The sequence below is a fragment of the Columba livia genome, unplaced genomic scaffold (genome assembly GCF_036013475.1).
Source record: "Columba livia isolate bColLiv1 breed racing homer unplaced genomic scaffold, bColLiv1.pat.W.v2 Scaffold_82, whole genome shotgun sequence".
Classification (NCBI taxonomy): Eukaryota; Metazoa; Chordata; class Aves; order Columbiformes; family Columbidae; genus Columba; species Columba livia.
In genome coordinates, this window is record NW_027043810.1 from 422,199 (window position 1) to 435,034 (window position 12,836).

Consider the following 12,836-nt stretch of genomic DNA (forward strand, 5'->3'; position numbering starts at 1 on the left):
ATGATGCTGACGTAGATCTTGCTTGTTTGGAATTGTCAGTAGTTGATAGCATCTCACCGCATTCAGGCCTTCAGGCAGACAGACTTCATGCCACATTAAGCACTCCTGAAGAGGTGACGGAGACAGTCCGAAAGTATTTCCCAGAAACTTGGATTTGGAGTTTAGTATCTATAAGGTAAGCACCTTGGGCTAGTTCCTTCCTTTTTAATAAAACTGGTTTTATAAGGTAAAAACATGAATCCCCATATGTTTACCAAACTTTTTCAATGCCAAAACATTTTTTATTGTTTGAGGAGATCACTTGGCAATCCTCTGAGAAGGAATTACCTTCAGCCATGGTTAGGTTTGTCCAAGGAGTGATCATGGATATGGAAGAAGAGGTGGGGTGGCCCTACAGTAACAAACATACAGTTCACACAGGCAGTACTGTTCAGTGGGTCAAAAGGGGCACAGATAGTCACCAAAATGCCATAAAAAAATCACTCTCTGTCCTTACTCTCTGTGTTTCACCAGCTCTGACGGAAATGCTGATCTAAATGTGACCATCCCCGATACCATCACTGAGTGGAAAGCCAATGCCTTCTGCACTTCGGCAGACACAGGCTTTGGCCTGTCCCCGACAGTGTCCCTCAGAGCCTTCCAGCCCTTCTTTGTAGAGCTCACCATGCCCTACTCTGTGGTGCGTGGTGAGTCCTTCATGCTGAAAGCCACAGTTTTCAACTACCTGACTGCCTGCATCAGGGTAAGGAAGGTTTAAATCCTTCTCTGTACTTGTGTAACCTTCTTGTACACCTCTTACCTTCACCTAGCCTTCTTATATCTTTGAGTAGCCCTAGACCCTTCTATCCCAAAATTCTTGTTATTCCTCCTATGTACTCCAAATGCAGAACCCACAACTCCAGCTCCCTGCTCCCTTGCCTCTGAAGAAGCAGCTGTTGCTGTTGCTTCCTGGCTCCCTGTCTGTCATGATCACGCTTCCTTGATTGTGCTTCTCTACAACTGGCAGATCAGCATGACTCTGGCTCAATCTGCTCATTTCCTGGCTGCTCCGGTAGAAAAGGATGAAGAATCTCATTGTCTTTGTGAGAACGGGAGGAAAACCGTGGCTTGGCTGGTGACTCCCAGATCTCTAGGTAAAGGTCTCAGGGTGCTGAAAACTGCTGAAAAAGATTTTCTCTGTGATGTTCTCCCCATTCAGTGTTTGGTGTTAGAGCAACACAATTTCCTGGCAAGCATTAAAGCTGAATACCTGTCTCATTTGGGGTTATTTGGGAGGCAAAGTCTGGCAGACTCACAGTGTCCAAGGCTCTGTCTGGTACCACATGTAGTATCATCGAGCCTTACAGCCCTTGGACAACATTTTCTGAAGCCAGAGATGTTGCAAGCCAGTGGGGATACTCTGTTGTCTCCATCCCTCCCAGAGATTAGATGACTTTGTTTTCACTGTTTTCACTGTTGTTACGTGCTGTGGTAGCAGCTGTGCTGTGCATGCAGGCAGCAGTGTGCTGAACAGCAGTGGGGCTGGTGAGTCCCACCTCTGTGGTGTCCTAAGTTCTGGAAAAGAGTCACCTTTTGATGGCGGTGCAGCTTATCTGCTCCAGGATGGATTCTGATATAGATAGCCATGTTCTTGTGGGAAATAAGCAGAGCCCGGGTGTGAAGGGAAGTCCCCACCCATAGGCCTGCAGATTGAAATTCCTGGAAGTGGCAGTGACTCCTGTTTACCTGGCAGGGTTGGCTGACCCTTGTTTCCTACAGGGCAGGTGGAGTTCTTGGTGAGCACTGAGGCCCTGCAGAACCAGCAGCCCTGCGGGAATGCCATCGTGGAGACCCCTGAGAAAGGGCGGAAGGACACGGTCATCAGACAGCTGCTGGTGGAGGTATGTGGGTTGTGGGAATGAGAGGACTGAGCTTTCCACAGGCTAGACCGTACACTGTGATGCAATTGGACAAAGTGCTATATAATCTCATATAGGCAAATTTCTCTGTCCTTGTTGAGGATTCCTCTGTCTGTCTGTACTTCCTGTCTCACTAACTTCTCACTTCTCTCATTTTCCTTCATCCCACCCAAGCCTGAAGGAGTTGAGAAGGAAACAACCCAGAACTTTGTGCTCTGTGTAAAAGGTAAAGCCGTCTCTCCCCACCCTCTCCATTTGTTCCTGTTTGGTTTGATGGGTGGGACAAGTCTGGAGAAGGAAGATAGTGCTGCCTCTATTGTATTCCACACAGGCTGATATTTTTAGATAATCAAAACATGCCTCATCAGTTGGGAGCCTGAGATGTAAGACTGAAGAAGGCCCTAGAGAATGGATAGTCCTGCCTAAGCGTCAGGGTATGAACTAGGACAGATTTAGCATGCCTGTTTGCATCCCTGTTCTCTTGTGTGCTGACATTGGAGTTACAAGCCCTGTCTCCTGTTTTCTAGCATGCCCAGGAAAAAGCTGTAGAGATGTGATCTACAGCGCCTAACAGTGGTGAGCGTGGTTTCATGCAGAGATTGCCCTATAGCCAGGGAAGAACGAAGAGACTGAAGTCAGGGCATTTCTAATAGGAAGTGATCCTTTTGTTTCACTGAGACCCCCTCCCCTTTCATTAGCCGTTTCTTGGCACTGCACTGAAGCTGTTTGGGTCTTGTTTCCCTCTCAGGAGTACCTGTAAAAGAGAAGTTTTCCCTGTTGCTACCCTCAAATGTGGTACAAGACTCAGGAAGAGCATATTTCTCAGTGCTGGGTGAGTGAGCAGGCTTGGAGAAGAACCATATACTGTTTCTGCCCCTCTCTGTTGGCCTCCTACCTCACAGTCTTTTCTCCTGGTTTCCAGTACACCTCATATTCCTGTCTTTCACCCCTCTGTCTCAAGCACTTTCCCTTCCAGTTGTGATCTTTCTTTTGCCCTTTCTGCATGTCCTTTTGTTCAGCGTTCTCTGCCAGTGCCCTAACCTCTCATTTCCCTCTCTTTTCCCTCTTTTTCTCTGCTGTTCTGCATTTCATTCCAAGATGTTTATCAATTCAGATTTTCTTTTGTTCTTCTTCATTATCTCCTGCTTCTCTCATTCAGTAGCCACCTCTGATTCTGATAGACAACCCTGAGCATTGTTAATATACCTCTGGTATCTCCTGCTCCCTAGGTGACATCATGGGCACTGCCATGCAGAACCTGCACCAGCTCCTCCAGATGCCGTTCGGCTGTGGAGAGCAGAACATGGTCCTGTTTGCACCCAATATCTATGTCCTGGACTATCTGAACAAGACAGAGCAGCTAAGTGAGGAGGTCAAATCCAAGGCCATTGGATACTTAGTGAGCGGTGAGCTGGGACATGGCTTTTGCTTCTTCATTGTATTTTTTCCAGATCCTGCCTGGGGTGCTTCTGTCAAATGTTGGCCAAATGTGGAAAGAGAGCTTCTCTCATGCACAGATGGTCTCTGCTGTATGCCTGAGAAGGCCCTTCACTGTTTTTTGCTTTATTATTTTCTGTTGCTTAAGCATTAGCGTATCTGATCATTGCACCCACTTTTCTTTGCTCCGTAATTGGGTTGCAATGCAGTGCAGAGCTGTCAGGTGGCCTGCTACAGTGACTTGTCCATTGTCACTAATATGTCCTCCCTTCTGAAGAAATGCAGGTGTTGCTTCACCTCACAAAATACAAGCAGTGCATGGAAGTGGGGATGTATAGTACTTCTTACTGGCTAGGATAGGGCTGACCTACTCTCCTCTCCTTTGCCTTTGCTGATACAGCTGTTTTTCTACTTCCCCGTCCCTCAGTAGACTTCCTCTGGCATCTGAATCTTGCTTAACTCTCCATTACAGGTTATCAGAGGCAGCTGAACTACAAGCACCCAGATGGCTCTTACAGTACCTTTGGACTACGTTATGGCCAACCAGGGAACACTTGGTGTGATTTTCATGTCAATTATATGCTTATATGCTTATATATATGCTCCTCTTTCTCCTCTACACATTTATAATAAGTGCAGCATGACAGTAAATATGAAATTCTGTTGTAGACCACCAGGCTTTCCTGAGCTGGTGTGGTCCCTGTGCTGCCTTAATAAAATAGGCTGCACCAGCCTGTTATGTAGCTGAAGCCCATGGCTTGGACAAGTGTACTCTACACTGGGTTAAGAACTGGCTGGAGGGCCGGGCCCAGAGAGTGCTGGTGAATGGGGCTGCATCCAGCTGGCGGCCAGTCACTAGTGGTGTTCCCCGGGGGTCAGTATTGGGTCCAGTCCTGTTTAACATCTTTATCGATGATTTAGATGAGGGGATTGAGACCATCATCAGCAAATTTGCTGATGACACCAAGTTGGGAGGGAGTGTCGACCTGCTGGAAGGCAGGAGGGCTCTGCAGAGGGATCTGGATAGACTGGAAAAATGGGCTGATTCCAGTGGGATGAAGTTCAATAAGGCCAAATGCCGGGTGCTGCACTTTGGTCACAACAACCCCCTGCAGCGCTACAGGCTGGGTGCAGAGTGGCTGGAGAGCAGTCAGGCAGAAAGGGACCTGGGGGTACTAATTGACAGGAAGCTCAACATGAGCCAACAGTGTGCCCAGGTGGCCAAGAAGGCCAACAGTATCCTGTCCTGTATCAAAAACAGCGTGGTCAGCAGGACAAGGGAAGTGATCCTTCCCCTGTACTCTGCATTGGTGAGGCCACACCTGGAGTATTGTGTTCAGTTCTGGGCCCCTCAGTTCAGGAAAGACATTGAAGTGCTGGAGCGGGTCCAGAGAAGAGCAACACGACTGGTGAAGGGACTTGAACATAAGACCTATGGGGAGAGGCTGAGGGAGCTGGGGTTGTTTAGTCTAGAGAAGAGGAGGCTTAGAGGTGACCTCATCACTCTCTATAACTACCTGAAGGGAAGTTATAGCCAGGTGGGGACTGGTCTCTTCTCCCAGGCAGTTAGCAATAGGACAAGGGGGCATGGGCTTAAACTCTGCCAGGGGAAATTTAGGCTGGATATTAGAAAGAAATTCTTTACAGAGAGAGTGATCAGGCATTGGAATGGCCTGCCCAGGGAGGTGGTGGACTCGCCATCCCTAGAGGGTTTTAAACTGAGATTGAACATGGCACTTAGTGCCGTGATCTAGTAAACGGGCTAGAGTTGGACCAAGGGTTGGACTCGATGATCTCTGAGGTCTTTTCCAACCCAGTCAATTCTGTGATTCTGTGAAGCACATTCTCCCACCAGCAGGTCTGAGGACCATGACAAACATGAAAGAAATGGTGATAAATTGGGGATGAAGGGAGCAGGGATTTCACATCCTGACTGAGGAAGGCCGAAGAGTTGCAGTGGCAGCTCTTCTAGACCAGCACCTGCTGAGAAGGCTGCTGGGAAGGGTGTTTCCATATAAGTGGAAAGGATGATAATATAAGAGCAGTGTCGTATGATTTTTTTCAAGAGCGTTTGTGTATTACTAAGCAAACACAGCCTGGAGGAGGATGTGTGTTGTCAGTGTGACTTACTGCAAAGTTTTGAGTTGCTCCAGCATATCATTGCCATGCATTTTCAACTTCAGGTAAGAGTAAGAATGGATGACTTCATCACCTTCAGTTTTAGTTTCTGCAACAATACTTGGCTCAGTAGCATGCTGGCTTCTCGCCTCATGCCTGCTTCTTTTCCATAACTGCTTGTAACAACTCTAGCAAACAGTCTTTTAACATGTTCTTTTTTACCCTAAAACTCTGGGGACTTCTGGGAAGCCCGTGAGGCATGGATTTCTAATGCAAGAGTCCTGCCAATAGACCATGAGCTAGCAGGGATTTAATTATTCTTCCCTGTCATTTTGAGTATTACTATTATGCACATGTTTTGGAATGCTATTCCCTACTTTTTCTAAAGCGATTTTTTTAGATACAGAACAATAACTGTCCTTCAAACTGTAGCCTCAATAGAAAGGGGTCACAGGGTTTCATGAGCCAAAAGAGGGACAAGAAATCCAGTTGTGAAGCAGTTTTTTGACAGATTTTTTGAGGTGAAGATATAATATACATGTGGGCTGACTAACTGGCCCACAGTTCCCCAGGCCTTGCCTTTCTCCAAGCAGATGATGTCCACATGGGCCCTGTCACCTGTGACACATAACAGGCATGCTAAGGCTCATTCACTGCTCTTTCTCTCTTTCAGGCTCACAGCCTTTGTCCTCAAGTCCTTTGCCCAGGCCCGGCGTTACATTTTCATAGATGAGAAGCACATCCAGGATGCTTTGGTCTGGCTGTCTTACAAACAGAAGGAGAATGGGTGTTTCCACAGCTCTGGGACACTCCTGAACAATGTCATGAAGGTAACATGACTGCCTGGTTGGTTTTTTTTGTGAGGCTAGAAGTTGACCCTAAGTCAGATAGGTCCAGTTGAGCTTCTTGAGTATACAGGCAGATGGGAAATGCCCACATCAATGGCAAGAAGTTGGGAGCCAAAGGTCATTCTTCGCTGGGTAAAGAACTGGCTGGATGGCCAGGGCCAAAGAGTTGTGGTGAATGGAGTCAAATCCAGTTGGTAGCCGCTCAGGAGTGGTGTTCCCCAGGGGTCAGTGTTGGGGCCAGTTCTGTTTAATATCTTTATCAATGATCTGGATGAGGGGAACGAGTGCACCCTCAGTACGTGTGCAAATGAAATCAAGTTGGGTGGGAGTGTTGATCTGCTGGAGGGTAGGAGGGCTCTGCAAAGGGATCTGGGCCAACTGCACCATTGGGCTGAGGCCAATTGTATGAAGTTCAACAAGGCCAAATGCCAGGTCCTCCATTTGGATTACAACCACTCCATGCAGCACTACAGGCTCGGAGACTAGTGGCTGGAAAACTGTCTGGGGGAAAAGGACCTGGGGGTGCTGATCAACAGCCAGCTGAATATGAGCCAGCAGTGTGCCCAGGTGGCCTAAAAGGCCAAGAGCATCAAGAATAGTGTGGCCAACAGGACTAGGAAAAAGATCATCCCACTGTACTCGGCACTGCTGAGGCCCCACCTTGAATACTATGTTTAGTTTTGGGCCTCTCATTACAGGAAAGACATTGGAGAGAGTTCAGAGAAGGGTGACGAAGCTGGAGAGGGATCTGGAGCACAAGTCTTAGGAGGAGCAGCTGGGGGAACTGTGGTTGTTTAGCCTGGAGAAAAGGAGGCTCAGGGTCATCCTTATCACTCTTTACAACTACCTGAAAGGAGGTTGTAGCATGGAGGGTGTTGGTCTCTTCTCTGAAATAGCAAGGGATCTGACAAAAGGAAATGGCTTCAAGTTGTGCCAGGAAACGTTCAGATTGGGTATTAGGAAAAATTTCTTCATAGGAAGGGTTGTGAAACACTGGAACAGGCTGCCTAGGGAAGTGGTTGAGTCACCATCCCTGGAGGTGTTTAAAAGACGTATGGATGAGGTTCTTAGGGACATGGTTTAGTACTAGATGGACTTGATGATCTTAGGGGTCTCTTCCAACCAAAATGATTCTATGATTCTGCGTGATCACCACAAAAAGAAGGAGAATAAAAGCTAACTTGAACTTTATAAGTGATATTGATATATCCACATCAGCTGCAAGGGGAAGGAGACAAGCCAGTGGCCTACAATGCAGAATAAAGTATTCCCACTGGAGTGGGAGAAAAGACTGAATATAAGAAGCATGGTTGGATCAGCATCTACCTTTGTGTTTTCCTGCAGGGTGGAGTGGACAATGAGGTCTCGCTGACAGCCTACATCACTATTGCATTGCTGGAGATTCCTCTGCCTGTAACAGTATGTGGCTGCAATTGAACTTGAGTCAGTTATGTTGTGTTAGTCGATGATGACACTTTACTGCCCAGAATTTCCTCCACATTGTAAAAAGGACTTGTTTGTTGATCCCTGTGATATAAGAATTACGTGCTGACAATATTAGCATTACTGGAAAAAATCGTTCCCTACTTATCCCTAGACTTCATTCTGGCAGACCCCTCATCAAAGTTCAGTGGAGTTACGTGTCACTAGTAGGGCAAAAGCCTCATTTCTCCCCACCCTTCTAATCACTGGGTATCTCTCCCCCCCCAGCACTCAGTGGTGCGTAACGCTCTGTTCTGCCTGGAAACAGCAGCAGATGAAAAAGAAAACCACGTGTACACCAAGGCACTGATGGCGTACACCTTCGCCCTGGCAGGCAAGGAGGAGAAACGGAAGGCATTGCTCAGCTCACTTGAAAAGGAAGCCGTGAAAAAGGGTGAGTGCTCCTGGTGGCACATCTTTCTTCCAACCTGCTGACCTAACATCTTCCTTTGATAAAATGGCTTTTATTGGTGGTGCAATGGCTTCAGGAAATGGCTTCTGTGGGTAGGGACAGAGAGTGGGAGAGGAAAGCTTTGTGTAAAGGGGTTGAGTTTTTGATAACTCACTCTCAGTGTCCAGCTCTACTTCTCTGCCCTGAGGGAGTTCATCAGGTAGCACCAGGCACCATCACCATTGGTCCTGAAGTAAAAGGTGACTGTGCTCATGTCCATCCTCAGTCCACTTCTCTTGCCACACCAGGTACTGCTTAGCGAGGTCTTAGCAATGTTTATGGCTACACATGCTCAACATCAAACAAAGCTGACTTTGCACAGCACAAGGCATGATAAATCAGAGAAAAGCTGCATGAGCCGTGCAGGAAAATGAACATGCAGGTCATTTCAGAGGCTACAGTGTAACCCCTGAGTAAAGTCAGGAAGTGTTCTGGTAAAGTGGGGCCAGACAGTGGGTTTTGCCCAAGTGATGGGCAGTAGGGTTGTGAGAGGAAGCATCCCCAGCCCTGCTGACAGTCGTAGGGTCATTTTGCCTCACGGAGCTTGTCACTGCCTGACTCTGGTATCTCTACTTTAAAAGGGAAGGTGTGCTAGCCTGGTGCCCTGGTGACCTGCTCAGGTCACTGATACCTCGAGGTGTCCAAGCCCATAAATACCTGTGTCAATCTGGAGTCTAGGACAAAGTGGTATCCAGTCCTGAGGACAAAGCCTCAGCAGACTCAGCTTAGCTGTAAACATGCAGCAAGTGTAAACCTGACCCTACCCATTTCATGCTATGTGACAGATGTATCCTGGGGGCTCTGGCCTCCCAGCTGAATCGGCAGCAGATCAAGAACTCCCTTGCAATAACTACTAATAGATGGTTGTTGTCTTCTCTCCACACGCTCCCTGGCTCCCATAAAGATGGGTCTGTTCATTGGCAGCGGCCAGGGAAAGAGCCAGAGGTTCATCTCCCATACTTACGCTACCGAGCTCCCTCTGCTGAAGTGGAGATGACAGCCTATGCGCTCCTTGCTCACCTCACCACGCAGCTGACGCCTTCCCAGGAGGAGCTGTCGTTCGCATCTCTTATTGCGAAGTGGATCACGGGTCAGCAGAATCCCAATGGAGGCTTCTCCTCCACCCAGGTGAGCTGCTTCCCTCCTGCCACCTCACGCATCAATGCCAGAAGATGGGAAGCGTCAGAGACCTAGGTGGGAGCACAGTAAGGTTTGCCAGGGCAGGGACTGCAGCACTGCAGTATCTCGCTGTAGTATCTACCATGGTTTCCAAAGTTCCCAAGAGGCAAGAGGCTGGTATGCACCTCTGGGAAATACTGATATTTTGCTTAATGACCTGGCTTGATTGACACTACAGTGGGGCACCACGGTAGGGACGCGAGGGACTGTGTCATTGGAGAGGGCTCCCACTGCAATTTCTTTCTGCATCTGAAGCTGCTGCTTCACCCTGTGGCGAGCGAGTGGAGGCTGCTCAGAGCTGCACACCAGGGAGCTGAGGGAACATGCAACTGCTGTGCAGAGGACACGGGAAGGGAATGGAAACATGCAAAAGCTGCTCATTCCCTGTGTCCTTTGTTCTTAAAACTGGAGAAAGCGAAGAATGGAGGGGCGGGTGTCTCCTGGCAGCAAAAGGCAGGCTGTGGGAAGGCTAAGCCTGTCCCCTGGGTGCCGGGACCCGTCTCTTCCAGGACACAGTGGTGGCCCTCCAAGCCTTGTCCCTGTATGGAGCTGTCACCTATGCCAAGAGCGGAGCAGCTTCCAAAGTGACCCTGCGATCTGGAGGGGACTTCCAGCAAGACTTCCAAGTGGATCCCACAAACCGGCTGCTGCTCCAGCGTGTGCCCCTGCCCCAGGTGCCCGGGGAGTACAGCATGGAGGTTTCTGGCGAGGGATGCGTCTACCTGCAGGTGAGGGTGATGGGGGAAGCAGGTGGCACCCCTAGGAGGGGAGTCCTTTGCCAGGCAGGAGCCAAGGAGAGGGCAGAAGGGACAGCACAGAGGGTAGGAGTGGGAGGGAAGGTTCTGGGAGAGGGAATAGGAGAAGAAGAGTAGAGGTGTGTGAAGGAGAAAGGAAAGAAGGAAGGGAGGGAGGGAGGGAGGGAGGTAGGGAGGGAGGGAGGAAGGAAGGAAGGAAGGAAGGAAGGAAGGAAAGAAGGACAGAAGGGAGGAAGGAAGAATCCACTGTGTGGAGGAGCTGGGAGAGTGGGAGAAGTGGGGAGGCTGGACAAGGAGAGGATTGTCTCTCTCAAGTGCTGAGCAGACACACACACACTCTCTCCTCTAGACAAGCCTGAGGTACAACGTGCAGCCCACACAGGAGGATGCACCCTTCATGCTCCACGTGTACACGATGCCAGAGACATGTGTGGACTCCAATGCTCACAAGGTCTTTGACATAGGTATAAATGTCAGGTGAGTCTGCATTTGGGTCTGAGCCTTCCTGAGAAGCCATGCCATGGGAGCTGGAGGAGGTCTGGCTGTCCAGGGTGAGCCACTGTGGAAGCCCTGCAGGAGCAATGCCTCTCTGGAAAAGTGGGCAGGACACAGCTGGGCTGGGAAGAAAGGCTGTAGAGGAAGGACATGTCCTGCAGTCGTGGAGCTGTGTGGGCAGCCGTGGCTGGGCTACCGAGAGGCTGCACAGCTGACTAGGAGGCCGTGGCATAGCTGGAGAAGGTGCTGGACTGTCAGGATGTGGTGGGGTGGCAGGTATGATGGAAAGGTGGAAGTGTCCCAGCCTCCATTTGAGGTGCACTGAAACTTTGCTACTTGGTTCCTTAGTTACACTGGGGAGCGCAATGTCTCCAACATGGTGATTGTTGATGTGAAGATGCTGTCAGGATTCATCCCCATTAAATCCTCTGTGACGAAGGTAGGATCCTGTTTGTGTAACAAGCAACATCCAGCTTCTTATCTTCAAGCGGCTTCCAAATCTGTGTTGCAAGCTAGAGGCCTTCAGGGTTGGAATCAACCCGATCTTGCCACTGTCATCTGCACATTTTCTGTGTAGAGCATTCTCTTTTCACACCTGGCTCATGGCCAGCACAAGGGGGAACAATGTGTTGGATTTAGGAAAAATACAGCATGTATTTTTTTCTTTAGACTGGTCATGGGCACCTTTATTATTAATGAATGCTGACAGCTCTCTAAAAGCTTTGTCTGTGCATAGGACATGCAAAAGTAGTGCTGTTTCTTTTTTCCCTCTGCTGACCTGACAACACCCTGTAGCATTTTAACTGTTCAGATTCTGGGTCACTGTTTGAGATGCTGAGCAGGTGCACGGTTTGGAAAACAAACTCAGTCATACGATACTGCAATAATAGCAAGCCAGAAGGAATGTATTTTCATGTAATCACTGCATCACTGTGCTTGAACCAGTACTCAGTCTCTGCTGGAGCCAGGCTGTACTTTATCTGTTGGGCTGGCAAAGGGACCATGATACCTGGGAGCACACCAAGGAGGCAGTTCCACGCAGCAGTACCCTACTGTTTCATCCACAGTACATCTGATCCATAGGGCTGGGTAAGGGGCACAGGAAGACCACCCTCAACACAGTAACATCTTGGCCTTCTTTGTTCAGCTGGAACGTGACCCTGTTATTGAGCGCACAGAATTGAGTACCAACCACGTCCTGGTGTACCTGGAAAAGGTAAGTATCCATCTGGGGCAAGGATGGGTCAGAAACACAGGCACTGGGACATTTGGCCACATAAGTAAAAAGATCTGGGCCTCCAAAGTACCATGGATCTCACAAGATTAGTAGGAAACATCATACTGAATTTTGCTGACCTTTCAGATTTACTGGTACTTTCCTCCCAGCGTCAGCAGCCTTTCCCTCTGCCCCACGCACACATCAGGCCCTGACCTCCCCAGCAGCCAGAGCCTCCACCAGTGTGGGGAAAGGCCCCAAGGTTTCCCCTGCACCCAGCCAGGGCTGCAGCTCCTGCAGCCCCAGAGCCCGGGCACGGCTGGCAGGGGAGCCCGGGGTGGTGCGGAGCCGCCCCTGAGCTTCCACCGCTTCCCTTCCCCAGCTGGGCAGCGAGACCCTCAGCTTCTCCTTCACGGTGGAGCGGGACGTCCCCGTGCAGGGCCTGAAGCCGGCGCAGGTGAAGGTCTATGACTACTACGAGACAGGTGAGTGCGGGGTTGGGGCTGCCCCGGGCAGCGGGACGCGGGGAGGGGCCCGGGAGCGGCGGGACCTGCACCTGCCCCTGCCCCGGCCGGGACCCTCGCCCGCCGCGCTGCCTGAGCTCTCTGAGCACAGAGGCACCCGGAGCGCCGGAGCCACCACCCTGCCCTCCTGCTCCTGCCCGGGCGGGACCCACGGAACACCGAGAGGCAGGTCCGGGCGGCGGTGACGGTGTGCAGATCCCTGCAGGGCTGCCCCTCACGCCGGCACCTGCTGCGCAGCCGCCCTCCCCTAAGGGAGAGAGAGCAGGAGGCCTGTGGGCGCTGGGATCCCGTGTACAGGGCCGGTCCCAGAGCGCAGCCCCGCCTGCGTTTCCAGGCGGTCCCTCCGCTCCTCGTCCCGGCTGCGGCGCCAGGCGGCAGCGACAGAGCCGGCCCCGGCCCAGGGTGCTGGCAGCAGGTGTCTGAGCAGCTCTAG

The 12,836-nt window shown here is 50.3% G+C and overlaps 1 protein-coding gene across 5 annotated transcripts in view; it reads left to right on the forward strand.

Annotated features, from left to right (window-relative positions):
• Positions 1-12,836, forward strand: part of LOC102095554 (alpha-2-macroglobulin) — a 32,124-nt gene that overhangs the window by 18,024 nt on the left and 1,264 nt on the right. For 2 of the 5 annotated variants that reach the window (XM_065048391.1, XM_065048392.1), the window contains exons 18-34: positions 40-175; positions 514-742; positions 1,007-1,133; positions 1,759-1,880; positions 2,073-2,124; positions 2,647-2,730; positions 3,128-3,304; positions 3,808-3,892; positions 6,127-6,283; positions 7,646-7,720; positions 8,012-8,177; positions 9,139-9,362; positions 9,923-10,141; positions 10,518-10,645; positions 11,012-11,102; positions 11,811-11,879; positions 12,262-12,364. In XM_065048391.1, coding sequence (XP_064904463.1) covers positions 40-175; positions 514-742; positions 1,007-1,133; positions 1,759-1,880; positions 2,073-2,124; positions 2,647-2,730; positions 3,128-3,304; positions 3,808-3,892; positions 6,127-6,283; positions 7,646-7,720; positions 8,012-8,177; positions 9,139-9,362; positions 9,923-10,141; positions 10,518-10,645; positions 11,012-11,102; positions 11,811-11,879; positions 12,262-12,364 — 2,244 coding nt within the window. The remainder of the gene's footprint in view (positions 1-39; positions 176-513; positions 743-1,006; positions 1,134-1,758; positions 1,881-2,072; positions 2,125-2,646; positions 2,731-3,127; positions 3,305-3,807; positions 3,893-6,126; positions 6,284-7,645; positions 7,721-8,011; positions 8,178-9,138; positions 9,363-9,922; positions 10,142-10,517; positions 10,646-11,011; positions 11,103-11,810; positions 11,880-12,261; positions 12,365-12,836) is intronic. The other 3 variants (XM_065048394.1, XM_065048395.1, XM_065048393.1) reach the window with 2 other exon arrangements.